Raw genomic sequence first — 26,116 nt, forward strand, 5'->3', positions numbered from 1 at the left:
CCCGCGCGTTACGAAGCCAAGCCCACTATGACCGGCACTGGTTCTGCAGAAGTGGCTGCAGGAGTCCAAGCTGGCTCTGCAGCAGTGGCTGCGGGGATGTCCACGGCAAGCGGATTTCAGAACAACCCCCCAACCAGTCGCCCCCAGACCGAGAAGCGATTGGACAGCTAACGGGACCTTGCAGGCAAAGAAACTGTACATATCTGCCACCGTCATTTTACTCAACTTCAATGTCACGCTCGCTTCGTCCCTCCCTAGCGGCGCTGAGCCCACCCTGAGCGCCCATTTCGGCGTCACTTCAGAGCTGGAGAAACCGTTGCCCGTGGCTGTCTTTCTTGTGGGCTACATCTTCGGCCCTATTATAGTCGCGCCCGTGTCCGAGTCCTGGGGCCGTCGCCCCGTCTTTTTGGCCTCATTCGCCATCCACACGGCGTTCACACTCGCCTGCGCTCTCGCTCCTAGCTGGCCCACCTTCCTCTTCTTCCGCTTTATGCTGGGCTGCGGCGCCGCCGCGCCACAAACGGTCTCGGGTGGGTTGTTCTGCGACATCTATCCTGATCTCGGCCCTCACGGCATGGCCGTGACCCTGCTGGGCCTCACGAGCAATGTCGGTCCCTTAATGGGGCCCATAATCTTGGGCTTCACCTCCGCGTCTGCCACGGCATGGCAGTGACAGTTCTGGTGTGCCTTGATCCTTGCCGGTCTGAACTGGCCCATGCTGCTCTTCATGCCCGAGACGTTTGCGCCCGTCCTCTGCGCTGGCGAGAAGATCGCCAAGCCCCAGAATTGCTGGGACTACGTGAGAACCATCACACGTCCTATCCGCATCCTCTCGGAACCGCTTGTCTTCTTCACCGACCTCTTCATCCTCTACCAATACGTTATCTTTTTCCTCTACTTCGGTGTCTATCCCGTCATTTTCCGACGCGTGTATTCCATGTCTGACGGGGTGGCAGCCTTGATGTTCATCCCCATCGGCATCGGGGCCATCCTTGCCATCGCCATATTCGCTGCCTGGGACAAGTTTCACAGAACAAGCACCCAGCGGGGAAAGGCGTGGGCTCTCCGGGAGGAGTACCGACGCCTCCCGCTCGCATGCCTCGGCGGGCCGTTGTTTGCCCTCTGAGTTCTGGCTGGGGTGGGCCGCTCGTCCGGGTGTCCACTGGAGCATTCCCGCTCTCTCGGGCGTGGCGCTCGGCGTGGGTATTGACCTGACGTTCCTGGCGCTGAACAATTATCTTACCGACGCTTACGACATCTACAGCGCATCAGCCCTAGCGTCTAGCGTCTGTACGCGCAACGTCCTCGCCGCCATCCTGCTCCCGCTGACCACGTACCCGTTGTACGAAAATCTCGGCACCAACTGGGCTTGCACATTGCTGGGGTGCCTGTGCTTCGCTCTGACACCAATCCCGTTCGCCTTCATCCGTTGGGGCCCTTCGATGAGGAGGCGCAGTCCTTTCTGCCAGGAACTGGCCCGTAACACGGAGAGCGGGATTGGGGCCGACAAGAGCTCTGATTCGCCGACGGGTTGCTTCCGCAGTTGAAAAGAGGGGTGGGGGGGAGTCCATGCATACGTTCTACACGGTATAACTTCAGGCTGTGCACAGATTGCTGTTTACACACCCTTTGTATTACCTGCCAGTTTTAAAACTAATCCAGTCAGAGGTGCTGTCATCTTAAGGGTTCCACGGCAGACTTTCCTGCCCTTCCGGTTGCTTCCACACAAAGCCCTCCGGAATCTTGACCGCCCGCTCCCGCAGCCACTGCTGTGCTGCATCCCAGTCCACACACTTATGCATAGCGTTCGCGTTAGGACTGGGATTCTGATGCTGCCGTACCCAGTCATACGTCACCAGGCCGGTGTCGAAGTGGCACATGAGGCTCTGGCGGATGTAATCGACGCAGTGCTCGAAGTGCCGCTCGTATAGCTCGGGCACGTCGTGCGCCTTGCGTAGAGTGTCTGGGAAGTGGGCTCGATGATGGTCCTGCCACAGATAGTGCAAGCAGTGTAACTGGTGTGTGCCCACCGTCGTCGCCACGTACCCGCCACCGGCCTCAGGAGGAAACCGCACGGCTGTGCGGATAGAGTGGCCGGTCCGCTCGTAGTCTTCGGCCGTCACGGCGATCATGCCGTACTGCATCACGGCGTGCCAGGCATCTTCGACAGCAGGGGTCGGCGGGCCCTTGAAAGGCGAGCTGTACCAGAGCGAGCCGTTGAATCGTGTCGTCACGTAGGGCCTGCGGGCTAGCGCATCGTTGACAGGAGCTGCACTCCTGTTAATCTCGGAAGGATTTGGCATGTGACACAGGGCTTCCTCACAGTAATAATTGTACATATCCCAACATCTTGCTGCCGTGCGAGGCATGTCGTGCAAGGACAACATCAGGAGGACGAGCAGGCTGATAACAGCAACCGCGCTCCCAGCGTGAACCATCCAGTGCCAGCGACATATCTTGTGCTTGCGCCGTGCGTAGTCCTCCTCTTCGCCTTCCACAAGTGACGTCGGAAACGGCTCTGAGGGATGCCCTGAGAGTGGCCGGTAGACAAAACTGGGGATCATGATAGCGGGGTCGTGACAGCAAGAAAGAAAAGTATTTGAGTCGGAGTGGCAGCGAAGAAAAGAGAGAAGGAAAAAGGAATCCAGAGTATCAAGGCTACAAGGGTGTACAATGCCTTATGGACTGGAATCTGGTTCATCATTAGATTCGTACAATGAACCTGTTATGAATGTGGTTACAGCACATATTCCTTGATGAGCTTAAGCCAATAGGCAACCCGAAAAGAGAGTACCGCCTGCCTGTCTAGCCATCGTAATATCGGCATTCGTACAAGCGAGAGAATGACACTCTTGCTGCCTCTTCCCTGCATTTCTTACCTCCAAGTCTGGCCGTATAAAATAAGTGGTGCCCTGTCCGAACTCACTTGGTCAATTATTCACCTTGCTTAGCATGAGAGTCCGCCAACCCTACCGGCCATATCCTTACAGAGTCACACACGCCAACCATTCAGTCATGAAGAGCTTGCTGCTGCTCCCACTTATTGCCGCGATCACGGCGGCCGCCCCGGTCACCCAGCCTAAGAGTCTGCGCTCCCCACTCCAACAGACCGCAGAAATAAAGTACTGACTTGGTTAGACTTCGAGGCCGATCCCTTGCTCCATGTAGGCAACGCGGGAGAGTCCTCATACGCCTCGAAGAGGGGAAATTTCGAGTCTGCTCCGCTGCTCCAGGTCGAGGCCGGCTCGGAATCGTCGTATGCGTCGAAGAGGGGCAGCTTTGAATCGGATCCAATGCTAGATGTCGGGACCGACTCTGAGTCTTCCTACGCCCAGTAAAAGACCTCAGAGAGAGGCCTCAGACTCGGACCCCCCTAGGTAGCTAGGGCTTTCCCTAAGTTTACAGTGCAACATTGGAGCATGCTAGTCGTTTAGGGTCTAATTTATCGGGATTGACGTGTTTGTGTGTCTCTGTGTCTCTGCGTGTATGCTTGTCTGCGTATGTATGTATGTGTCTCTGCCAGTCCGAGTCTGTAGGCCGTCCGTCGATGCACAGTACTATAGCTCAGGTAGTTACACGAAATAACCCGTGTCCCGGAATTTAGCCGGATGCGTCCTACCGGACCACACAAGCAACTGCCGACCACATTGCGCCGCAGGCTCACCTAAGACACCAACTTCTTCGACTTCTCTCTCTCTCTTTCTCCGTGACGTGTCCCCCAACCCCCCGCGTGCGAGTTGCCGCCTACGGCTACCAGACCAAAATGTCTTTTACCGGTTTGCTAGCTCGAGCGCTCACAAATCCGGTAAAACGCGCCGTCGCCAGAGGCCATCTAGCGTCTTCACCGTCTTGGTCATGTAGGCAATCATCGTTTGCGTCCAAAGCGCCTCTATTTCTTGGGTCTACTTCCATGGCAGTGTCTCAAAGTACCTCGGCATCGTAAGATATTTCCGGACCCGTTCCTGTTTACAGAAGAACTGATCTCCGAGCCGGTACACGACCGCGTTTGCCCTGTTCGAGGCCTTGTGGGAGGTATACTTGAGATTCACATCAGCGTCATCCGTAATCGTTCACTCGGTAAAAAGTTCCGAGAGCTGACTGCACTCAAAAGGCTAATATAACAGCATGTTTCGTCAATGTCGGTTCCGACCATCCATCCATCCTCGAGGCCATCATCAAGGGCAAGAGAGAGCGACCCATTTCCTGGCCAAGGATCATCACTTGCCCTTCTGAGATCATAGCAATTTCTATGGCCGATGGGTATGCGCGAATATCCGGGCGACCGCAGGCTGTTCTTGTCCATGTCGACGTTGGCACCCAGGCCCTGGGTCAAGGTATCCACAACGCAAGCGTCGGCCGCGCCCCTGTCTTGATCTTCGCCGGCTTGTGTCCCTATACCGAGTCAGGGGAGCTGCCCGGCTCCCGGACAGAGTACATGCACTGGCTGCAAGACGCTCCGGATCAGCAAGCCATTGTCCGACAGTATTGCAGGTATACGGGTGAGGTTCGCACAGGGTTCAACATCAAGCAGATGATCGGACGTGCACTTCAGTTTGCAGAGAGCACGCCAAAGGGTCCGACATATCTCACTTGCGCAAGAGAGGTCTTGGCGCAAGAGATTCAGCCGTACTCATTGGACCAAGAGCAGTGGGTACCTGTCGGGCCCAGCGCCCTTCCCGCCGATGCCGTTCGTGACATATCGGCGGCGCTGGTCAAAGCCGAGCGCCCTCTCATCGTCACTGGCTACTCGGGCCGTGATCGCCGTACTCCCGAGCTGCTAACCAGCCTAGCAGACCTCATTCCCGGTATCCGTGTCCATGACACGGGCGGCAGTGACGTTTGCTTCCCTTTCTCTCACGTCGCTTCCGAAGGCTTTCGTCTCGGCTCCGACGAATGTACCCGGGACGCCGACATGATCTTGCTTCTGGACTGCGACGTGCCCTGGATCCCGTCTCGCAATCCACCCCCGAAGAATGCCAAGATCTACCACGTAGATAGCGATCCACTCAACCAACAAATTCCCGTTTCTTTTTTTCCTGCCCACGGGCGCTGGAGAGCAGAGAGCTTCACCGCGCTCACACAGCTGGTAAGCCACATCGAAGGTGACTCCTCGCTCCAGGTCCAACTCCGAGACGCGGCGTATGCAGCTCGCCGAGATAGACGCGCCGAGGTACACAAGGCCCGTCTGGCCGAGATCGCCTCTCGACCGCGTCTAAGTGACCACGAAGCACTGGATGCAGACAACATCGGCAACCTCTTGAAAACATGTCTTCCTGACTCGACAACCTTTGTCGTCGAAGCCGTCACGGCCGCTCAGCCCCTATTCGAACAGCTGCAGCCTAGTCGGCCGGGTAGCTGGATCAACTGCGGCGCAACGGGAATCGGGTGGAGCAATGGCGCAGCGCTGGGTGTCAAGATGGCGCTCGCGGACTTTGATCAAGGAGAGGGAGGACAGCCACGGAAGCCGGGCCTTGTGTGCCAGGTGGTCGGTGACGGAAGCTTCATGTGCGCCGCGCCGTCCAGTGCCCTGTGGGTGGCAAGCAAGTACAAGATCCCCATTTTGACAGTCGTTTTGAACAATGGAGGTGAGTGAGTGGGTCACAAGTTGGCGTGGGCGAAACTCGCATTGCCTGGCTCAGACCAGCTCACACATATGAAATTTACCTGTCTTCTAGGCTGGAAAGCGCCTCGCAACTCGGCCCAACTCGTATACCCGAACGGTCTTAGTGCTTCAGCATCCGACGACGAGATGAACATCTCGTTTCGACCCACGCCGAACTACGCTGCCCTGGCAGAGGCAGCGGCGGGGTCTGAGGTTGCATGGGGACACGAGACGGAGCACGCGGAGGCGTGGATGAAGGGTGTACGGGTTCGAACGGTTGGGGAGCTCAGAGAGGCACTCAAGCGTGCGAAGACGAGGTTGGCGGAGGAGGGGAAAGCGATGCTGATTGAGGCTTTATTGTAGGCCTGCCATTACAGTCGAAAGATAACGGAGGTCGGATACCATTACCCTGGGCTGCTAAGAACGGTTACGAGGCTGTTATTATATTGCTGCTTAAAGTAACAACGGCTGACGCTGTCGTTTTTCGCTGCCAAGTGGGGATACGAGGTACTCGGTGTTGATGCTCAGAAGAGGTTCAGGAATCGTCCCGACGCCCAAAGCGCCGGCGTGAGCGTAATTAGCGTATCCAGCCCGCCATCGTCACGAGGGTCCACCTTGGAAAGCGAGGGTGAGACGGACAGAGCCCCTGCCGCGAACTTCGAGGAATGGCCCCTTGGGAACGCGGTCCTCAAGAGCGTTATTAATGCATGGCTCACCGCCTACATTCGTGGTGCAATTCCAAACCATGGAATGGGGTACCATGGGACGGAGAATCGAAACTCTTTTTACCCAGCTAAGATGCACGACCCGTTCTCTGGCTAGGTACGTACTTACTAAGACTATCTAAAGATCAACTACATAGCTAAATATATGATTATTTGTCTTGCTATTATTACCATGATAACTGTGCTTAACGTATCTCGTCGTCGAAGTTGCGATATCGATAACGGGGAAAACTGCTATCTTATTGGAGGAACCGACGCCAAGTTGAGCAAGGATAATAACGTCGTCCGGACAGCACGAGGAAAGCGCTATGGAATTAGTATTTTGCCCGAACGACTAATGGAACGGCACCCAAGCCGTAGATACATCTACATTAAGGTATGCAGACTCCCTCATCTCTTTTTCGAGCACGCACTGCTCGAAATTACACTGTTCTTCCGGTCCCTCTTCTAGCACGGTAAGATTATGGCAAAAAACCAGAGCAACGGATATGAATTCTCGAACTAGTTAATCAAAACTACTAATTAGTTCCCAGCTCCCCCTACGTGATCTCACAAGCCGTGGCTGAGGGGAAATGTTCCATGATGACCATTCCACCTCACCAATTTGCTGCTTGAGGACTTGCCCAGATTCGCAAACAGGCAGACACGCAGGCGGTCAGCGTCACACTGACCGGGGCTCGGTCAGCCATCGCGTACGGATAAAACGTAATCAACGTCCAACGGGCATTCTCACCATAAAGGTACTCCAAAAGCAAACCGCTTCCTAGCCACGCGCCTCTTAGCAGGTGCAGTGCGCGTTCAGGCCGCCATTGCTTATGGTGCAGCAGCGCCAACTCGAGCAGTAGGCGGTCGTGACCCACTCGACGCCGTTGCACACTTGCAGCGCCGTGTCGTTGCACTGCCAATGGCTGGCCGGGCAGGCGCGGGTCTCGAGCTTGTACTCTGGGACGAAGTTGGGCACGACCAGGGCTACGGCGGAGGAGGCAAAGCCGAGGGCAGCGGCGGCGAGGGCGGGGAGCTGCATTTTTGTTTTGTGGTGGTGGTGAGGTGGTGGTTGTTGTGAGGTGAAATGAGTCCCTGGCCCAGTGGCACTGAAGAGAGTGTTGGAGGGCGAAGTTAAATGGTGAAACTGGCTATGGCAGGCGTAGAGAGAGTGAGAGACGCTAAATTTTATAACCGGTTTGGCTCGTGTGGAGGCAAATTTCGCCTCCATTCTACTTTACAGAGCGTGTCTGCACATCATGTCGGCGGGCTTCCATTGGCACGGCTATTGCCCTGGCGCTCATGGAGACGCTGACCTTTTCTTGGCGCGTAAATACCTTAGTTTCAAGATATGCTGTTGGTTGTACTGCACATACGTACAGTAGTAAGCCCGGCCTTGGCGTTGTCAATGGGGCCTGTTTGTTCAAGATCTAGGGGGCTGGCCTGCTAGAGAAGCCTAAATTAAAGCTAGGCGCGCGGTGTTAGAAGGCATTCCAGCGCTGGCATGTGGAGTCCGCCCGCTAGCCGGTACCTTGTTATACCGCTCGGGTTGAAGAGTAGGCTGTATCTAATCCAGCAGGAGATCTTTACAATGTGAGTGTCGAGGAAGCCGCAATTTGGTGCGGAGTGTGCGCGAGGTTACGGGGGTTGGGGAGGTGTTGCCGGCGAAAGTGGTATTGAGGCATCTAGCTGGATTGGGGGCCGAGGGTGAGGCCGACGGAGAGGAACCCCCGTCAATTTTGATAATATTTATCAGGAGGCGTATGCGAATGGGGGCCGGTAAGCGGCTTAGGGATGATTGGGGTTTTCCCCGAAATACTTTGTAGTCCGTAGCAGGAACATCAACTCCCGACAACTCAGCCAACAGGCCCAATACTGTGTGCACTCCAAAGACTGCTACCACCAGGAAGGCTGTAAAAAGAGCTATCTAACGGGTTCAATCATCCGTCCTACTTGATATCTTCTCATCTGCTGTGACATGAGGGCCGATTTTGTTCGCAATGACCTCAAATCAGCGGGCGCGAGTTTTCCTTGCCACTGCGCCTCAGAAACACGACTGTGATCGGCACGCGGGCCAGCCCCCACCCCATTTTGAACGCAGCTCGGCCAATCGACCCGAAACTGTCTTCCTGCTTCCCAGACCGCGTAAAGGGATACGCGCACAGGAAGTCCATATGAGATACCCGGTCGGATTTGGAGGATCTAGATCTTCAATCATTTGATATACGTATAATACAGGTTGGCATCCCAATAGATCAAAGTAGAGTTTGCGGAGAAAATCTTATAAAATTGGATGAAAGAGCTGCCTTTCTTTGTTTAATGGGATCTCAACTTGCACCGCGCACGCTATTGAACTGACCGAGAACCTATATTCTCTATATTCGGTTGTAAGTATCTCCATTTGGTCTTCCTGTGCGCGTATCCCTTTACGCGAGCGAGGAAGTAGGAGAGAGCGCAAAAATGGGGCTGCTGCGAAGACAGTGAGATTTGATTGGCTTGTTGAAGCGGGGCTGTAAAGTGTGGGAGAGAATGCCGCCAAGTGCGGTCGGCCATAAACCGCCACAAGTTACTACGGTAGTCCTGAAGTACCCAACAACCAGCCAGTGTTCACAATAAATCGGGACCACACGCGATTCAATCGGGTATGGTGTAGCGGTAACATCGTTGACTCTCACTATCCAGTAGTGACTGCTATCTCAACAGCCCCGGGTTCGACTCCCGGTATCCGAGTCTTAGTGCCTGTTTGCCATTTTCTACACCCTTTGTAAATGTTCTCCTATTTTTGACCCTTTCATTATCTGAGCTACAAAACAGGTAGTAAGATGTTGCTTCCTTCTCTATATTATGCAAATTGTGCCCTCAACTAATGGGAGAAGGAGATGCTGAGCAGAGCATTATTCAGGAGCCAAAAAGCGAACCACGCCTCAGCGGGACGCCTGATGCGTCAGCCGCGAATCGAACGCGGGGCCCATCGATGGCAACGATGGATTTTACCACTAAACCACTGACGCTTGCGGGATTTGATGGAGATACCGAGGACTGACGAAGATTGTGAAACCCCATCTCCGTTGGCAGGCAGGTAGGTCTAGAACCCTACTGACAGCCGGGTTGTGGGTTATGGATTGTGGGTCTTGATGTGTTCTCTCCGCCCCGCATCGGCAGCAAAGAGCTCAGGCCCACCGACCCGGGGCGGGGCGCCCACGCTCGGAAGCAGGCATCGGAAGCATCCATTCGCCGTTCCACACCGAGCTCTTCACCATCAGATATCTGCCAGTGCTCAATCATCAGTCATCGGCCAGCCCTGCGCGAGCATCAGCAGAGGTATAGACCACCAAAGAACATTCACCGGCTCTTTGGCGTCCATCTAGCGGCGAGATTCTTGGCCATCACTCATTTCAGTGAGACCCTGCATTGCTTTCCGCACAGATGTCTCAGCTATTTTGTCTTCTGTCGTAATTCAGCTATTTTCCCTTTGTTATTTTCTGACCGCCGGAGCATCCTCAGATTCGTGCTGAGCTCAGGGACAAATGCCACTGCCATTCGCAGCAAGGGCAACGGCATGCGTCGCTGGAAATATGGCTTCCCACTCGCACAGAGTCAGTCAGTGGGAGGGCACCAGTCATAATCGAGGGAGTCCAAGTTAATGCTGGTTGGAATCTCTTGGACACTAAATTGTGGTGCTCCTGCCCACAGTGAGCTACTCCCGATGTTGACCTTACACCCTTTGTCTTAGACATAGCCTTTCACGTACGTCGGGATTCAGATAAGCGCCATCCTATGCGCCAACAAGGCAATGGAAAACCGTGGATCGTTCCGGATCTCACCTGCATGCAACTAATAAGAGCGGTGAATAGGGATGCCACAACGGCGAGCAAAGAATGGATGGATCAATGGAATATTTAGCAATTCTCATCCCTCGTCCCGGGTTGACCGCCCGCAGCCCATGAAGAGTCCGCAACCCAACCGATGGGCTTAAACTTCTCCCGTCCACCCGGGAACCGTGATTTATTCTGGCTCGTCCCACCCCCAATACAAGCTCGCCGCCGCCGTCACCACCAGAAGGCAAGCAGTCAGTCAGCCTCAGCCTGCCCGACATCGAAACGAGAGAAAAACACCTCCGGCCGTGGAAAGCGCCAGTGTTGCAGCTGCTGCCCAGCGCGCCATCCTAAGTCACCACCCTGTCAAAGCAAGGGAAGATTCCACCGCGCTTGCACAGCACCAGGGTACGTGCCGAAGCCGAGTCGCATTCACGAACCCTACCAGCTCCTGAGATCCCGCTAACCCTCGGCATTGACAGACATAAAATGCCCAATCACCCGAAAGACGACCTCCTAGCCACGCGCAACGCCTGGATCCTAGAGGACGCCCACATCCACAGGGTAACTCACGTCGAGAGCGCCTATCCCGGACAAGACCGGCGCGCCCCGGCCCCCGCGCTCAACGCCAAAACCCCAGCCTCAGACAGGCTTGACTGTGGACTCACCTCCCACGAAGAAGCCGCCATCAACGCCGCCATCTTGGCATCGTGCGACCAGGAGCGACGCCATCGGGCCATGCTCGAGCAAAGGAGGCTCGAAGCCGAGCATCTGGAATCGGCCCGGCTCGCAGAGGAGGCGCTGGAGAGTGAGCGCGACGCCGCGCTGCGCCGCGCACAGGCGCTCGAAGAGTCGCTCTGCAAAACGCGCAGGGAGCGGGCGCTGGCGGAGCACGCTGCGAAGGAGGACGCCGTGAGGAAGGCCGAGATCTGGATTGAGATACAAAAGCAGAAGGAGAGGGAGAGGGAGATGGAGAAGAAAATCGCGGCGCTGAGGGAGAAAGAAGCGAAGACGTTGAGAGGGCTGGAAGAGGTTGCTGTTGCGCGGGCCGTGAAGGATTCGATCCAAATCGAGACGGCGAGGATGATCGCTGAGCAGAAAGAGAAAATGAGGATTCTGAGGGAGCGGGAGCGGGAGGCGTACAAATGCCAAGCGGAGAGGTTGAAGCAGTTGCAGAGAGCTGCTGGTAAAGGGATGGAGGGGCAGGAGAGGGATGGGTTCGGTGATGTGGTGGGAGGCTTGGGCTGGAATTTTTCGTCTTCGCAGCGTCGCTTGGTAAATGCTCAGACGTTTGTGGAAAATGGGTGGAAGACGACTGGGGCTCTGTGCACGACAGCGACCTCTGGGCCACGGAAGGAGGCTGGAAGGAACGGAACCGCACAGCAAACCCCCGGACGCAGCCGGCGTAATGGCATCGATAGCCCAGGCCTGGGCGAATTCCCACCGAAAACTGGAATCCATCTTCGTGACGTGGGGCTTGACACGGACACACATTTGTTTCGCCGCTGGGACCGTGGAGTTGACCTGAACCGTTTGGGCGAGGACGAGGCTGCTGTCTGGCGTGACGAGAGGGAGGATGGTCGCCACTGGAGCGGCGCTACGACCGAGCGTTGGGAGACCATCATTCGTCAGGAGGGAGACGGGCAGGACGGATGCCGTCGGTATCGCGAAGTCGCTAGATTTGGCAGGCGGTTCATCTAAGCGATCTACAATAGTCGTCGATTCTGCTTGGTTGCAAGTATCAGGATAGAAGCCTACAGCTATCGTGGCGCCGTGGCAGTGCAGAATCTTCAGCACTTGTGTTTTCCTGCTTTTCTTCATTTTGCGTTGCATAGTTTAGAAGCATTAATACCTATGTTACCATGATTGTGATGGATTGACGGTTGAGTGCAGTCCTACTGCATAATTATGCATCGCCAGGGTTGAGACATCCGGCATCGCTAACCTAGATGAACATAAGAACACCGATTCTGCTATTTTTCCCCCATTATCGATAAATTTTCCTTGCTTTGGCCCCCTTGAAAGCAGTCAACGATCTCCGTTTCGTCCCAAGTATCGTGTGCTACCTGAAAGAAAACTATCAATGCTCAGATCAACCCCAGCATCGCCTCATCCATACCATCCATCCTACTTTGTTACCATGCGTCTCCGCATTTTCGGCTGCACCCCTTTAGCCGACGTGCACTCAACCCACTAAAACACGTTGTCAATGGCCTCACAGAAGATGTAAAGTAGTTATATTGCATAGTACTGTACACCGGGTCGTCTATGTGAATATCATCATCTTCCGAGACTTTCCACCGAAACCAGTTCCGCTTTTGTCGGAGAGGTACCAATGATGCCCGAACCGGACCACTGATCGCAATCGGGCGGATACTTTGGTAACTAGCAAGGGTAATAGCTAGATGTAGTGAAGGGCCGCGACCATGTCTAGGTTCCATGGCATACATGGCAACTTTAGATAGCCCGGTTCCATTCTTCCCTCCACCAGTCATGACTCTCAAACCCCGAGCTGGCTATGGAGGGAGTAAGTCTGTACTTGGGTTTTACCTATGTAAAATATACCCCTACGATGGCTCCTTGTGTGGAAGGATGGTATCCTTGTGATTGATGTATGAATTGCTCGTTATATCAAGCCGTGGAGAAGGGCGAAGTCCGCTACCATCGTACACGTCGAAGAAAAGTTAGAGGTCCCTCCCAGTCCCTTGCTAGTAGGTGTGTGGCTCAGCTCTCATTATGCATACCTTACAGTTTTCCATTTACGATCAATACTTTACTAGTAAACATAGTACCGGGTGGCGAGGACACTGCCTTGCCATTCTCGCTCAGCTTGCGATGGACCAGTCTGTGACTGTACTGTACATCTCATCCTGTCTTCATCACGGCACGACGGGCTGGAAGTTGCAGCTCATCATCCACTGGACGCTGTGCTTCGAGTTAAACTGGGTATGACTAGGCGGTTATGAACTTAAGGCACCAAAACACTTACAATGATGCTTGACGTGGCGAACAAACGAATTACCTACAGATATCGAACGTTCGGGGACTGCGTGGAAGTGGTTTATCTCTCCCACGGCTCCATCCATATTAGCAACACGGCCGCACGACCACTGCGCCGCATCACTGTGTAACGACACACGAAGTCCCCGTGATATGAGGGTGGAAGGATCATGGTTGCACTCAACCTTCTCGATTCCGTTGATATCGGCATTATCTGCGCGTCCGGCTGGTTTGACTTCACCGCACATAACAACAGTAGTTCCCCTCTCACTACTTCATCACCTTATTCCAAAGTTGAGGTATTCTCTTTTGCAAACCCATTTCTAGTACTCTCGGGCGGAAAAGGAAGACAGGAGAAGAGAGTGACTATTTGGGTTGATCTCCCATGCCGCAATGAAAGTTACAAACACATGCCAACATGCGAATGCTACCTTGGAGCCGGCCATCCGAGGCAGGGAATCACTAGATCTTGGTAGTGACATCAATATGATGGCCGGAATGGGGGCGCCCTGGTCACTAGCTCAAAGTCGACAAGAGCCGTGTCCACATGCAATCAAAGTATGACAGCAGTTGCCCAATTGCGTAGTGGCCGACGCCCGATATTCTCTGGATCCTTGCGCCGTCTTGCTATTTTGAGGGAAATCCATCGACCGTACCCCAGAATCGGCGTGCTGAGATCTCAGCTGGGCAAGCCCGGTCCCGGGTCAGAGCGTTTTCGGCACACATCGTCCCGGCATCTTTCCGTCCGCCATGTGGCGGGGTGCCCCTGAGCAACAAGCGAGGGTGGGTACCTGAAGCGTGACCGGCCATTCATCCGGTTACCGGTTAATGGCAGGATAGGCCGGCGCGGCAGATGTGTCCCCGCCAATTCCCAGTCGGCAGATGTTTCATGGGCCAGCGCCGGCAGATGTCGCCCTGCCAAGGTCCACTTTACCGGTACCAAGCCGGGAAAGAGGGTCAGTCAGGAGGCCTGTGCCGCCCGTTGGGTGGCGATGAAATGCTCCCCTCGGTCGCTTGGCATTGCTCCGTTGAATAATAAGACAGCTCCCTAACGGGCAAGTCATTGGCTTGTTTATATCTACCATGCCTCCTGGATATATCGAATCCGGTTCGGCCAAACCTGGGGATATTGCATGCTCGTCTCTCTGACCAATACCCTCCTTCTAGACGCCGTATGGAATATGACTAGGTATAAACAAATCAGTTTGGGAGCCAGGGTGCCTCGTTCTCCAATGAACGTCACCTCCACCCCGCATCTTAATGAATGATAGATGACCTTCTAGCTTGGGCGCCTACCGGACGGCAAGTCCTGACGGCACAAAATCGTCTAAATGGGGCGGTATGGCAGGGGGCGGGGGGGGGGGGGCGGGGGGAGAGAGAATTCCCAGTATATATGGCTTCGAGGGGGGCAGCCATACCACCGCCTGTTTGTGATCTTTTTCGTCTTTGAGACTGATCGCTCACCTTCCCGTCGTGCTCTCCAAGATGAAGTGGCTCTCTCTGACCCTCGCGCTTGCCGCGCCCTCCCAGGCCGCCCTGCGGTTCGGGTGCTCGACCGTGAGCATCCAGCGTCTCGACCCACTCGTCGAGCCGGGCAAGATCCCGTCGGCCCACGTGCACCAGATCGTCGGCGGGAATGCCTTCAACGCGACCATGGAGGGCGACATTGGCGAGAAGGCCGACTGCACGACGTGCACCTTCTCCGAGAACTTCTCCAACTACTGGACGGCCGTCATGTTCTTCAAGCACACCAACGGCTCGTACAAGCGCGTGCCCATCATGCAGAACACGGCGCTGCCCAACGGCATCAACGGCGGCATGACCATCTACTATACGCAACAAGACTTCAGCTCCAACGGCAACCAGAAGATCACCGCCTTCAAGCCTGTAGGCAATCCCCCTCCCCCCTTCTTTCCCCGGCTTCTTCTCAAGATATCGGGTCCTCCCCATCGCGGCGAAATTTACTAACGGTACGCACCTAGGGCTTCCGCATGGTCGTCGGCAACCCCACCTTCAACCCGGCCGACGGCTCGCGCGGTAACCCGGGCCTGCGCTTCGTCTGCCTCGAGAACAAGGGCACGCGCTTCCCGGAGCTGCCCACGTTCCCAACGCGGCCCTGCCGGGGTGGCATCATGACGGTGCACCACTTCCCCAGCTGCTGGGACGGCAAGAACCTCGACTCGCCGGACCACCAGTCGCACATGTACAACACGGTGCGCGAGGCCTTCCAGCCGGCGGGGGCGTGCCCGGCCTCGCACCCGGTACGCATGCCGCAGCTCGCCTTCGAGACCCTCTGGGACACGACCCAGTTCAACAACATGTGGCCCGCCGACGGGTCCAACCCCTTCGTGCTCAGCTACGGCGACGGCCGCGGCTTCGGCACCCACGCCGACTACATCTTTGGCTGGAAGGGCGACGCCCTGCAGCGCGCCATGGACTCGTCGTGCATGTTTAACGCCTGCGAGAACGGCCGGCCGCTCAAGTCGCAGAACGTCGCGGCTATGAACCAGTGCCAGGTCAGGAGCCAGGTCCAGGAGGAGTTGGACGACTGTAAGTTTTATTTTATTTTATTTTTTTATTTTTTTCGCCACCTTTGCGGTCTTCCCTCCGTTATCAGAGAGCACTCTCGACTGACCTTTGTCACTTTCAGGGCTTCCATACCTCCCTGGCCAGGGTCCCACCATCAAGCCCCGGTCCCAGGCTTAAGATGTCTTTCTCATAATGGTTACGTAGTGTAGAGAGAAGAGTGGGGGGAGAGTTATTAGTTTCGCATGCTCGTTTTCTCGAGCCCCTTTTTGTCGTTGCAGAATGGCATCAGCAGCAGGCGGCCGTCTATACCTATGATTCTTATCAGCACTTCCTTAGTGAGGGTGTACCGTTCGCTCCTTGATACCAATGTTATTAGCTGTGTATTAGAATCTACTAGTCAAAGATACATATGAGACGGTGTCATGACTCCATGCTTTGCAACGGTGTTGATTTGGAGCGCCAAGCGCCCGTCCCCAAGCGCCCACCCCCAAGCGCCCATTTCGAATGTTTTTGTCGTGAATTTGTGGGGTGGGATCCATATCACGTCAGTTGGGATGTGATGTCTGAGGCGCGGTGGAGGCAGGCACAGTCCGGTCCGCAACATCGAGGCCATTCCGAGGGGAATGGGATGGTTGACGGAACCGGACAAGTCGTCATTAACCCATATATACATGAGACGCCACGATGACTCCCGTCGATGTGGGTTATCCACGTCCGTTCCGCGGGGGCTGGTGGAATTAAATCCTCCTCTTCACAATAATTACAACCAACCATAACCATGTCGCAGGAGGACGCTCGGCGTTGGTACAGCGGCCACTGCCAAATGCGCCGCCATCAGACCGGATGGTTCCCAAGCTCAACCTCAAGCCCTGCTACCCCATATCTCTCCTCATCATAACAAGGCATGGCACTGCATGGCGTACCAATGCGTGACGCCCCTTCCGAATTATCCTGAAAAAAAGAAGAAAAGAATGAAGTGTAAACCAAAGTATTGCGCCCGTGAGATGGGACATCATGTCATGAACAAATGCTCCTTGTAAATGCCGAAGCCCAGCCATGGAGAAGGAACTTTTTTTTCCCGTCGTCATCAAGGAAAATTGGATTAAAGGGGAGAGAAGGTCGGATCCGCTGCCGATCGGTTACAAGAGCAGTGCCGCGCCTGGCGAGCGAGGCGCCACAGCCGGAACAAAGTCACGGTGGCACAACTCGTTAGGGTGAGGACGTCCGAGGTGCCTCGGCCGAGCCCGTCGGGCGTTCCCCGGGACTGTCCGCTCCCCGCCGACCCTTTTCCACGGAAAGAAGGTTTAAGTTCGGGAACGGAATCCTCCAGAATCACCGCTCGTCATGGAAGCTAACCCTCTTCTTCCTCCAGTCCTGGGCTTCCGATACGGTGGGCATGTCCATGGCCGGCGGCTTGGCCGACGACCCGAACCCCGGCATGGACGACCACCGGTTCAGCCGCTTCTGCGTTTTTGCATCAGCAGAAGAGGCGGAAGAGCCCGTGGTCATGTTAGTGGCGGTTGATATGTGCGAGTTGTTTGTCCTGCTCGTATTGGCCGAAGACCCAGTAGTGTTGGGTGACTGGTAGATGTACTCGCCGTCAACGTAGATGGCATTGGACACGAAGGCCGAGCGGCGGTGGCGCCGGCGCGTGTAGCGCTGTTCGAGACGGAAGAGCTCGATCTTGGCTTGGATGCGGTCGATGAGGTTGAGACCCATGGTGGGCAGATTGTGGAAGGGTGAGAGAATGTGTGGGAATGTGCGGTTTGCGTCTTTGTTTTGTGTCTTTGCTTTGTGTCTGTCCGTGTGCGTAATGCGCAAGCGGGAGTGTAAGTGGTGGTCGGAGTCGGTTGGGGTTGTCCCGGGAGACCTGACCAAAGCGATCGGGGAGACGTTATTGCGGACTGTGGCTGGTATTTCTTCAATGTCGCTCCGGTGACGATCCCGTCAGGCCCAATCAACGTAATGTCTCAAGTCGCTGTGTGGAAGTCTTGGGAAGTCGAGCTCGTTCGCAGTGGCAGGTTTCGCTTTGCGTCGGCTGGCGTTTGTGCGGTGCGGCGCGGTGTAAACTCCGAAAAGGTGCAGATGGCAGAAGGATTGGATGAAGAGAAAGGAGCGAGCGACAGGCGGACGGCTTTCCGGTTTGGCTATCCCGTTTGCTGGGCGTTCAGGGTGTATGCCCCAAGCGATTGGTAAGGTTGCCCGACTGAGGAGGTTGGAAATGAGTGAGCGGGAATGGGGGGGAAAGAGGGAGCATTCGGGAAGCGAAACCTGGAGCAGAAACGAGGAGGCGATGTGGGAATGGAACTGATGCATGGCGTGGAGCCCGGTCTGCGGCCATTCCCTGAGTGGTGAAGTCGGTGGAGACGATCCCTCCCAAGGGGAAATTCCCGTTGGCTCTCATGATTACGGCGACCCACTGCGAGAATTCTAGCGCTGGATTTGGGCCACAGGCTGTTCGTTTCTTCCCCTGGCGATCGCAGCTAGGAGCGCATTGACGAGAGCTCAGGCCCGCAAAATATGTGGGAGTTGCAGGGGTCGAGTTCGAGACAAGCCGCTAGTCATGACGCCACGGCCGAACCGGGCAAGTCACTAAGTTAACTCAGGAGCGCACAATTGCAGAATAATTTCACTGTCTTAGGAACATTGAGGGGTCCGGCAGCGGGGCCGGCTCCGTTTGGTAATTTCTGCTACCGGCCCAACAACTCCCCGTGCACTTCGCGGCAGCTCAGGCCTCCATCGCATGAGAAGAGATGGTCCATCCCGCAATCAGCCGGACCCTGCGTCCCAATGCACGAGATCTACGGAATACCCGGCCTCCGATGACACTGATTAGCCTTTGACAGTCCGTTTGCGCAGGCTCTTGCCCCCAAACTCACAATTGCGCGACTTGGGGACAATCCTCGCATCCCTGCTCTCCACGTGTACTCTTGGGTCTCCGCTTCCGTTTCATTTCACGAAAATCCAGAAACCCACTTACTCCACTCTTAAATAGCGTCAGGACCCAAGCTGCACAGCAGATCCAGGTAGATCGTTCGTCATCGAGCCAACTGCTAATCTTTCTGTCACCGTGCTAACTCAACATGTCCGCCAGGAAGGCGGCGTTTCTACTCGGCCGGTGACGACCCAACTTGGGGGTCTAGGGACGTCGAACAAACACAAGACTCGATGGAAAATGTCTGTAAGCGAAGGCCGGACGATCTTCGTGGGCTGCCTGCGCTGTGCCAACTGACTCCATCCCCATGTGGTCTCACTGCATAACCGCTTAGGAGCATGCACGTCTTGTAGCAGCCAAATTCACGAAGCTTGCAGTGTCATAGTTCACATCGATTGTACTGCCGGCAGCACAACAAGATATGGTAGTAGATGTGGCAGGTGGTGTAGATGCGGCCACACTGTGGAGCCAAACAGGTTCCAGCTGGAAGTTGACATTCCAAAAGACGCGTATAGAACCTAGTTTCAACTTCCTGATCCGCACAACCCAGTCCTTTAAGTATTTTCCAGCTAGGCGACCTAGTTTGACGCCCCGGACATACACGCCAAATTCTCTTCCTATGCGGCCTCGGAGAGAAGATTAGTTCCAGACACCGGTAAGAGCAACACTCGAATACTAGCAATTATTATCATCGACACTTACGCATCATTTGTGGTACGTTTGTGGCTTGTGGTCCTCAGTTGCTGAGTAGACGCTGCATTTGGCGAGGGCAGTTCATTCCTCATACTCCGCCGGTGTGGAGACGGGAACGGCAGCAGAGGTTGGATCGGTACAGTAACTTAGGCCGATAAACCTGCGGTGGGGTCCGAACAAATCGCCTCGAACTGACCCACACAGCTGACCCGGCCCGGCAAACCGTCCGGATGTAATATCGCGTTGGGCCAAGTACTCCGGGTCGCCGATAACCCCGGCCGGTACGTGCGACCAGCCCCGACGGCGACTTCAATCAGTCTCCCCAACCTACCTTAGGCCCTGTGTGGATCTGGACAAGGAAACCCCCTAAGTACACTTCAGGAGAGCCACAACCACCACCATGCAACAGCAACATCTCGTACCTAACCTCCCGCGGGCTCCAGCGGTGTCGGATGACCGATCCGGATTTTAACTGGATTACCTACATTGCGAATGTCTCGTGGAAGGCAGCACCATGAGGCACGCAGGGATCAAGCATGTGAAAGCGAGAAAAACAACCGTCGTTTTCATTGCAAAGTCGGGCAGCTGCTGTAATCGACTGAGATGCATTTCAAGTCGCGTTGCAACACCAGAGGCAACGATCAGGCTTGATCCGGGTATCTGCAGTTACTAGGTACCTTACGTACTTGGTAATGGCGCAAACAGGACTACATGATTCAGTCGATGACATATGGCACGGGTGGTAGGATTCTTGGTCTCGGAGCCACGGAAAACGTGAGTTTTCTTTTCGATTAATCAATTATCCTAGGTTTGACACATGTCGCGGATTTCTAGGTCGGTACTGTACCAATCATGACAGCCTGGGCTCTTCACGTTGTAAAAGGGTACTAGCCAGGCAATTCAGGATGCCGTATTAAAGCACCCATCATGAGTTTCCTTGGTGATGGAAATCATCCCAATATTAATTACCAGGCCTGATTACCACGGCGTACATCATGAGAAGTACATAGTCAGATAGAATCCCAGATGGGGAGGTTACATATCAGTCATGGAAGACAAGGAAGAAACCAGAAGGGTTATCTTACGGTGTGTAATATTGTGTCACTCGGATGACATGGGGTAAGGTCCACAACACTCCTAGTTTGTTCTGGGCGAGCCATGCCCCTCCCCAAACCGCCACACCCTCCCGAGGTTGCAAATTCGTTGTGTAAAAAGGGGTTTGGCAGAGCCATTCACAGAACTAGAGCTGTCGTGACATGGTCGACCACAGTTTGATCACTGCCCGGGCTGGACATGATTGAAGCAGCCAAATCGAGAACTTCCAGTATTATCCACTGCGGCAAAATGTCATGTGAAGTCGAGTCGACACCGTTCCTCAAGTCCATTTCCCCAGGTAATAATAGCGGCCCTTCACCAAACCACCCCAGGATTCATGCCGCCAAACGGCTATCATGGCCCAGGCTCTCTCAGGTGATCAGCAGCAGCCACTGCATAACCATACTCATCACCTCCATTTTTTGGGGTCTTTTCCTGCTGGTCCTCCTCGTCGACACCCCCTACCCCTATCGCGACCAAGATGGCACTGCCCCTAAACCAGCGTCAAGACAACAACATGGCACCCCGATAACGCGGCCACCTATGGCGTTTTCTTTGGCAACTTCGACCTTATCGAAGGCTGCGGTACCACGCCGGACAAGGCAATCCGCGCAGGATGCAAGTACGACATCCTCAGCAACCACTGGGTCCCAGGACAGTGCCTAGACGAAGCGGCCGTCGCAGAGTACCAACGAGACGGGTCGTGGCTCGGCTATGCCGATAGCAACAGGACGCAGGTGCTGACGGTGGACGAGATGGGCAGCATGCCCGAGGGCTTCTACTACACGACGATGCGCGACCACATTGTGCACTGCGCGTCGCTGTGGAAGAAGCAGTTCCGGGCGTTCGCAGAGAACAGGGCGGTGCTGGACTGGGTGGTGGCGGATGAGGAGCATACCATGCATTGCGCGCAGTTTCTGGTGGATATGACGGAGACAGAGGGGGGTCTGGATTATAGGCATATGCCAATTAAGGTGTTTGTGGGTTATGCCCCGTGTTGGGTTAGGGAGAGATAAATACGAGGGAGAAAACATGGGAGCCGGTCTACCTTTGCTCCATTAAACCCGTTGAAGCGTAAGTCATCGTTGATGACTTGTTCATCTTGGAGTCATACCTTCTTGTGTTTGTGTCCTATATAGCTATAGATATGCGCTTCTGTGTTTCTCAAAACAATAACAACAAACAAACCAAAAAAAAAAAAAAAAAAAAAAAAAAAGGCAAAGAAAGAAGGAAAGAAAGTCTAAGCATCAATATTTGCACCATAACCGAGCAACAATGAAGTCACATCTTCAGATTCCTGTTCCACAGCAATATGAAGCGGTACATTTCCCATGGGGTCTGCCGAGTTCCCATCTACAGATCCGCTGCCCAGCAGCAGCCGAACAACGGCAACGTTCCGGCCCCGGACGGCCGAAAACAGGGCGTTGCGGCCTAGGTAGTCGGCTTGGTTGGGATGCCGACTTTTCCAAGAGAAGCTTTACCAAGGCCTCAAACCCCGCTTCTGCGGCGAGGTGCAGTGCCGTGCATCCGCTGCCGTCCTGTTTGGCCACATTGGCGCCACTTTCCAGGAGCACCCGCACCAGAGGCTCGCTGCCGATGGAAACGGCGCGGTGGAGAGCCGTCCTCCCTTCGTCAGCTGCGTAAAAAGCGCCGTTGCTTGCAGTCGTGTCGATGGCGGTGGGAGTAGCGATACTGTTCTCCGGCGGTGGGTTGAGTGTCCCGCTCCAGACACTATTATCCACGGTTGGCCAGATGAAGGCTGCTTTCAGGTTCAGGTTGTCATCACACGAGGCTTGGGGACTGGAATTCTTTGCGGGAAGAGGTGATGCAGATGCGGTGCTGGAAGGCGGCGATAGGAGGCCGAGAGTGCTCTGGTCTTCAGGTGAGAGTCGAGACGCAGCGGCCTCGAGGGCTTTGATGCGTTGCCTCTGATTGCGTCCTGTGTCCAGCAAAGTGAGTCAACTGTTTCTTTTTCTTTTTCTTCCCCTCCCCCCTGCCCCCTCCCCTCTCTTTAAGCCTGAGGGTACCCACGGTAATTCTGCTGCGCCAGCCGGTTCTGTTGGCGCTTGCGCTCACGCCTGTCCAGTTCTTCCTGGAGCAGCCGGTTTGCTCCCGAGTATGAGGTTGGTGGTGGCAATGATATACCAGCAGCTATGTTAAATCAAGACTCTCCGGTAGTGCAAATACTCTTCCGATACAAATCGCCTACCTACTCCAGATACATAAGCTTGCTTTCAAGTTGCGGGTTATTTCGGTTTTGAATATGGGTATGGTAGCGGACTGAAAAGGCTTGCTCCACTTCTGGGGTGAAGGCGCTGACAGAAATGCCTAGACGTTGAAGAGACACTCTGCCGAGAGATCCCGACTGCTTAATGCAATGTCCCCTCCATAACAGCCAGGATGTGACAACTCGCTACAAGACTTGTTGGTACGTTCGGAGTCACACAGAAACGTCTCACACAACCACCCTCCCACTTACCGCAATGACTGTGTTATTGATTTGTCTGTTTTACCTGATTAACCATGCTGAATAGAGGTCGATTGACTGAATTTTGATTGACTCGCTTAAACAACAAAACAGAAGAGAGCTGCAGAAGTAGTGGCACCGCCGGGACTCTGTCCACAAACGCCTATATCCCGGCTCCCGGCACGGTTGGCGCCGGTACAGGCACTGGGACCCGACACTGCAACCATTCATTTCAATTATTCTGCACCACTTACCAGGGTACTTAGTACTTAAGTAGGGATCTAGCTACTAACTTGAAACCAAACAGCCCGATGTCCGGTTAAATCTCACATGTCACAAAGGCCACTCTCACGTTCCACAGACCCGAAGTCACCGGAGGACCAGAAATCACCAACAGCTGGGGCTGTCCATGTGCCTTTGTTACGAGTATGCAGAAAATGGATTGGCAGGGCATCTCAAATCTGAGAACTGAGAAGTGGTCGGAATCCGGTATATTGGCAATATGAATCTTCCTACTCTGATAGGCCACTGTGTAAGCTATTGACAAGCACGATGTGGCGGTGCTGCAGAATCTAGAAACATTGCTGATCATACGATACCTTTCCCCACAAAGGTAGCGATCCTGTCTCTATCTGGCTCCTGCTTAAGTATACCCATTATAACCTCCGCACAATGGGTCATGTGTCCGTAGTCCCTAAAATATGTGGCATACGGTGTTCCGTCTCTAATGATCTGCGCCAGGCTCAAAAACACGTAAACACAGTGGGCCGTGTGCTCTCGGCTCTTGCCCCAAAGCTCGACCTTGTTGTCCAGGACCGCCAACCACTCATCCCCGGTTGCTACCTGATCCTTCTGGTTGTCTAGGTAGTACGTCCAGTTCTCAGCAGCGATGAATTCGTCGTTGGTGTATTGCGGGCAGCCGGCCGGGAACCACGACCATGTAAGCTGACTGAAGGTACATCCCAGGGCCAAGGCCTCACGCGTTGAGTTTCCGCAATGCCGCGTGGGATTGGTTTTCTGGTTGCTGGCTTCGGGTTTGGGGTCGAGGCGACATTGATGTCTCCCTTACTCGAACCCAGCAGTGGCCGTCACGGCTGCAACGGCAGTGATGAATGCGGCAAATACAATGCAATTGAGGAGACTTTTCTTCCACGCCGACGCCGGTGGGTGTTGAAAGTGCGCGTTATACTTCTCACCCGTTGGGGTGCCCTCTGTGCAAGCCGACTCCGTGTTATCCCTGCCCAACTCGCGATCAAGGGGCCAAGGACTAAACGACTTAATTCTTGCATAGCTGTCTTCCCACCAGGCGTAACGCCTTCCTCGCCAGACGTGCCAAAACATCGCCGTAGGAAAGTTTAGATGCAAGGGAGAGAGGGAAGAAACGTTGCTCGACGACGATGGTAGTGGTGATAACTAGACGATTACTACTAGAAATGGTCGAAGATATCTTTACCCCAAAAAATCCACCGGGGATAGACCATCGGCATGGAGTCATGGGACTGGTTCGAACGTATTACCGAAGGATCTAGTGGTTGACCAACGTGCATGCATTTGAGGAGTGCTACACCTCTGGCTGACATTACGTTTGTCAAGCTTCAATATTTCTTGCCAAGCGCAGTGGTGTAGAACGAATAACGTAATGTAATATCTGCCTACCTACACAGCCACTGGAGCCCTGTTATCGAGTCTAAGGTTGCTGTCACAGATCAGTTCCTGGGGATATTTTCTCCCTGCTTTGCAAGCTCACTCTAGTAGTATTCCCCTGGCCAATACGAACAGACCGAAGATCAAGTTCAAGCGCTAAGAAAGAAATCCAAGAACGTCATGAAAGGTCTATCCCCTCGGTCGAGCATCAGCTCGTTCCACGACTCTATCTCAGCAGAAGACGAGCGACTCATCAAGCATCCTATCAATAACAATAGCCTGGGAAAAGGAGCGTCGAGTAAGGCCCAGACAATTTTACGTCGCTGGTCACTTGTTTTCTCCTGGGTGCTCTCCGCCGTACTCTTGGCCTGTCTTGCAGTATCCAACGCAAGACTGCCCAAGCGGCCTGCGTGCGCCGTGGCGGATCATGGCAGCTTCTGGCGCGAGACGGAATTTGGTGAGTTACCTTATTCACTACGTGACTGGTATGTAGGTAATAATAATTTGGGCTCATTGCTGACATAGCCAAAGTTCCTGGGACGAAGGAGATCCCTCTGACAATAAAACGGGTGCATTTCGATTCGGCACTAAAATTTGACGACAAGGGGAATGTGTACCGCCCCAAGACGAACCTACCGTATGTTGGAGAACCTGCGGAGGAGGTAGAGGAAGCATGGGCAAAACTTCAGGGAGGTAACCAATCGCGCACATGCATCCTTTCCAATCGCCAGGCCCTGAATCGCAGCTGACTCTTGATAGCTCAATCCATATTCGTAACCCCGGAAGAAAAGGAACAGCTTGGCCTAGACCTTTACCTCGACCCAGAGACCGGGCTGTACATGGCTGAGTATGTAACATGCCCTTTCATGTTTCTTGAAAACCCTAGGTTTCTGAGCTCGGTTGGACCCTGCGCTGCTAACATAGAACGCTCAGTCTCGCAGTGTTTCATGACATTCATTGCCTGGTACGGTTGCCGGAGGCCTTACTTTTTCGGGATCCTGGAGAGGAGGTACAGCAGTTGACATTGTGCTGTTTCCAGGACTTTATTCGCAAGTCGATGCACAATTATGCGGAGCTGGACAACATTACAAGACTTCACGTCGGTAAGCACCTACAATCATACAATCTCTTGACTATTCTGGGAAAGACACTGACGTATCTCACTTTGGGCGCTACCATTAGAACACTGCATTGACGGCATTCGGCTGTCACTAATGTGCGCTGGAGACATGACAATGATTCCAATACGGTGGTCTGAGAATCGTGGCTGGCTCTTACCAATCTTCGATGTCGACCACAGCTGCCGTGAGTATGAGACGCTGAAGGAGTGGTCGCTCGCTCGGGATGCTGCAGACCCTGCGCGCTATCCGCAGAATGCGGCGAGGATTAACGCCGAAAGGAAGTCGAAAGTAAAGGCCATATCACCGGGGCATTAATCATAGATTTCTCCATTTATAAATAAGATTCTTTGCTGGTGCGGAAGATCCTCGATCAAATGAGACGCAGTGCTTGCTAACCCCCGCCGTTCCAACAACATCAGGAAATCCGGCATGGTCACCTAAGGGCTAGCGTTGTTTCCTGCCATTTGAGGTGCGTGACCGGGTATAGGGATTAATACCATAGTGCCAG

General features: G+C 54.4%; 8 protein-coding genes and 2 non-coding genes across 10 annotated transcripts; 6 read left to right on the plus strand and 4 right to left on the minus strand.

Annotated features, from left to right (window-relative positions):
• Positions 1-27: 27 nt before the first annotated feature.
• MFIFM68171_07088 (MFS general substrate transporter) lies at positions 28-1,547 on the plus strand (the record flags this gene model as incomplete). Its single annotated transcript, XM_071062508.1, has 4 exons — positions 28-105; positions 185-607; positions 677-1,113; positions 1,169-1,547. 4 exons carry the CDS (start codon positions 28-30, stop codon positions 1,545-1,547), a joined length of 1,317 nt encoding a protein of 438 aa, XP_070918609.1.
• A 132-nt stretch (positions 1,548-1,679) lies between these two features.
• Positions 1,680-2,564, minus strand: MFIFM68171_07089 (Cyclochlorotine biosynthesis protein O; the record flags this gene model as incomplete). Its single annotated transcript, XM_071062509.1, has 2 exons — positions 1,680-2,269; positions 2,324-2,564. The coding sequence occupies 2 exons, from the start codon at positions 2,562-2,564 to the stop codon at positions 1,680-1,682; spliced, it is 831 nt and encodes a 276-aa protein (XP_070918610.1).
• A 1,346-nt stretch (positions 2,565-3,910) lies between these two features.
• MFIFM68171_07090 (Thiamine pyrophosphate enzyme) lies at positions 3,911-5,965 on the plus strand (the record flags this gene model as incomplete). Its single annotated transcript, XM_071062510.1, has 4 exons — positions 3,911-3,939; positions 3,990-4,032; positions 4,112-5,585; positions 5,676-5,965. 4 exons carry the CDS (start codon positions 3,911-3,913, stop codon positions 5,963-5,965), a joined length of 1,836 nt encoding a protein of 611 aa, XP_070918611.1.
• Positions 5,966-7,105: 1,140 nt separating this feature from the next.
• On the minus strand, positions 7,106-7,351 carry MFIFM68171_07091 (uncharacterized protein; the record flags this gene model as incomplete). The annotated part of the gene is made up of 1 exon (XM_071062511.1): positions 7,106-7,351. One exon carries the CDS (start codon positions 7,349-7,351, stop codon positions 7,106-7,108), a length of 246 nt encoding a protein of 81 aa, XP_070918612.1.
• Positions 7,352-8,947: 1,596 nt separating this feature from the next.
• On the plus strand, positions 8,948-9,039 carry MFIFM68171_t99. Its single transcript has 2 exons — positions 8,948-8,983; positions 9,005-9,039. It is a non-coding gene; the product is annotated as a tRNA-Glu (tRNA).
• Positions 9,040-9,249: 210 nt separating this feature from the next.
• On the minus strand, positions 9,250-9,320 carry MFIFM68171_t134. Its single transcript has one exon. It is a non-coding gene; the product is annotated as a tRNA-Gly (tRNA).
• Positions 9,321-10,613: 1,293 nt separating this feature from the next.
• On the plus strand, positions 10,614-11,825 carry MFIFM68171_07092 (uncharacterized protein; the record flags this gene model as incomplete). The annotated part of the gene is made up of 1 exon (XM_071062512.1): positions 10,614-11,825. The coding sequence occupies one exon, from the start codon at positions 10,614-10,616 to the stop codon at positions 11,823-11,825; it is 1,212 nt and encodes a 403-aa protein (XP_070918613.1).
• Positions 11,826-14,609: 2,784 nt separating this feature from the next.
• MFIFM68171_07093 (NAD(P)-binding Rossmann-fold containing protein) lies at positions 14,610-15,830 on the plus strand (the record flags this gene model as incomplete). Its single annotated transcript, XM_071062513.1, has 3 exons — positions 14,610-15,011; positions 15,107-15,674; positions 15,775-15,830. 3 exons carry the CDS (start codon positions 14,610-14,612, stop codon positions 15,828-15,830), a joined length of 1,026 nt encoding a protein of 341 aa, XP_070918614.1.
• A 1,155-nt stretch (positions 15,831-16,985) lies between these two features.
• On the minus strand, positions 16,986-17,372 carry MFIFM68171_07094 (Mso1 N-terminal domain-containing protein; the record flags this gene model as incomplete). Its single annotated transcript, XM_071062514.1, has 1 exon — positions 16,986-17,372. The coding sequence occupies one exon, from the start codon at positions 17,370-17,372 to the stop codon at positions 16,986-16,988; it is 387 nt and encodes a 128-aa protein (XP_070918615.1).
• A 3,341-nt stretch (positions 17,373-20,713) lies between these two features.
• On the plus strand, positions 20,714-21,392 carry MFIFM68171_07095 (uncharacterized protein; the record flags this gene model as incomplete). The annotated part of the gene is made up of 2 exons (XM_071062515.1): positions 20,714-20,751; positions 20,879-21,392. The coding sequence occupies 2 exons, from the start codon at positions 20,714-20,716 to the stop codon at positions 21,390-21,392; spliced, it is 552 nt and encodes a 183-aa protein (XP_070918616.1).
• Positions 21,393-26,116: the final 4,724 nt, after the last annotated feature.

The sequence above is a fragment of the Madurella fahalii genome (genome assembly GCF_045866475.1).
Source record: "Madurella fahalii IFM 68171 DNA, scaffold_4, whole genome shotgun sequence".
In the NCBI taxonomy this organism is placed as follows: Eukaryota; Fungi; Ascomycota; class Sordariomycetes; order Sordariales; genus Madurella; species Madurella fahalii.